Below are 2,096 nucleotides of genomic sequence, written 5' to 3'. Positions count from 1 at the left end.
GGAAAAAATATGGGCAAAAAAAAGATACAATAAAAAAATGAAAATAGTTTTTCTCGGGGAAGTATTTATTTGAATTAGAATGATTTGTTATGCAAAACGAAACAAAAACTGCAGTTGTGTGCTACATTTGTCTTATGATGGATGGCATAGAACAGTTTGGAACAAACGACTGTTTACAATACAGACCTAGCGTGTAACATTTGAATTTATGACAGTTGACAGTATGATAAAAGGACGTAAAACAAAATGAAAAACGCAATAGCAAATAAAAGATAGTGTCAGTGTACTGAGAGCAGACATCAAGGACGTTAGTAACTGCACATCTCAGCATTTGTTTTTGTAGTTATTTTGAAACGGAAAGGCAGCTATTCAGTTCAAGCACTTGAAGTGTGAAAAGCTATCATTAATGTTCTCTGGACACAACAACGTATAATTTTTCATTGTGCTGTGAAAACAAGCTCTCAGGTCCCATTCAGACTGACCTCTTGAGGCTGGCTCGGCTACTCAGGTCCCCTCAGAAAGCAGTGTTCCGTCTGAGTGAACGTTCTGATTGTCTCAGCAGCACTGTGCTTTAGTGGAGGGCAGTGCAGAATGAACCCCTCTGATCCACTCCTCCTCACTGTTTGATAGCAGTTCAGTCAGTCACCGAGGGGGGTGGACAGACCCCCACCCCCGCCCCCGCCCCCACCCCTAGGCAGACTCTCTTAGAGTCATGGAAACTGCTGTGTGGATACGGACCCAGGGGTCTCTTGCTCGCCGTCTGCGGGGCGTCCGCACCCTCTCTCTCCTCCCAGAGTGCGCTGAGGCTCTCGGGGGGCTGATAGCCGGGTTCCTGGGGGTCCAGGGGATCTTTGGACAGGAGGATGCTGATGGCGGGCACCGTCCTGTGCACGGTCATCTCCGAGGCCCCCCCCTCGTGACTCTCCCACACCTCCTGGACGCCCTTGTAGCGCAGCTTGGTCAGCTGGTGCAGACAGCCCACTTTCCGCTTCATGATCTCCGCGCACGTGATGGTCTTTGTGACGGCGCGCCCCGACCCGGAGAACACGACCTGCCTCAGTCCACCACCACCACCACCGCCAATGCTAGTGTTACCACCACCGCCACCGCCATCCACGCTGACGACCCCTATCTCCCCCTGCATGCGCGCCATGGCGAACCCCATAAGGTTACGGATCTTGCTGCCCTCCTTGACGCGCATCTCCAGCACCCCCGAGGCCAACCCTGGGAAGGGGCAGGGGCTCTCCTCCTCTGTGCGGCACACCTTCTTGAACCCCCCCTGTCCCAGTTTGAGTGCCGCTGGGGGGGGTTCGGACAAGGGGGTCGGCGGCTGCGTGCTGCAGGGCACAGTGTTTACAACGGAGGGCTGCCCACCGTAAACCAGACCCTGGAAAGGTGGGCACTTGTCGGAGGTCACACCCATCTCCATGTGGACCAGTCCGTTCCCCTCGGGTGCCGTGTCCGGTCTGACAGAGTCTCGGACCTGGTACTGACTCTCAATACCGGCCACCCCACAGCCTGCTGTGAACATGTTCGCCTCAAACCTCTCCAGTCATGCAAGTCCAGTCAGAGTCTCTTCCCATGTGAGAACCAGCGTAGCATGATTTTCTAATTCACCTCAACAGTTTTTTTTTCTCGTCTGTTCAAACGGCTGCAAAGTTTGCAGACAAGGCTTCAGACGGGAAATATTATCCCGCTCCTACAGACTGCTTTTCGGTGGAGTCTTTAATGCTGCCTTTCAGACAGTGCTGGAAAAATAAGATAAACGCTCTGTGGTGAATTAAGAACACAAATGGGACAATTCAAGATGTTCTTTTGAAAGAGCATCTCAATTTCCCCCGGCATATGGCATTCTTGAAAGTGTTGAGTAGAAGATTAAAACGCAAAAGTGTCCTCCTTTCTGGCGTTCTCTCATTGAGAGAATGTCTAATTGTCTTTATCCTTGCGACGTGAATTCTTTGATATTTCTGTCCAACTTCTCAGAACAAATCGGTTGCGGTATCATAGACTGAATCCGTTTCGGAATGTTTGGTTTTCGGCGTTGCGTTGTTGATCAGCTTGATCCATATCATACAGCACTTAACTCTCATCACACT

At 50.8% G+C, this 2,096-nt stretch overlaps 1 protein-coding gene across 1 annotated transcript; it reads right to left on the bottom strand.

Annotated features, from left to right (window-relative positions):
• Positions 1-634: 634 nt before the first annotated feature.
• rpp25b (ribonuclease P/MRP subunit p25, b) lies at positions 635-1,300 on the bottom strand (the record flags this gene model as incomplete). Its single annotated transcript, XM_080539722.1, has 1 exon — positions 635-1,300. Exon 1 carries the CDS (start codon positions 1,199-1,201, stop codon positions 635-637), a length of 567 nt encoding a protein of 188 aa, XP_080395848.1. The 5' UTR covers positions 1,202-1,300.
• Positions 1,301-2,096: the final 796 nt, after the last annotated feature.

Source organism: Nansenia antarctica (assembly GCF_963989245.1).
Source record: "Nansenia antarctica genome assembly, chromosome: 9".
Lineage (NCBI taxonomy): Eukaryota > Metazoa > Chordata > Actinopteri > Argentiniformes > Microstomatidae > Nansenia > Nansenia antarctica.
The sequence above is the reverse complement of the archived record's forward strand: the minus strand, read 5'-3'. Positions and strand labels throughout refer to the sequence as shown.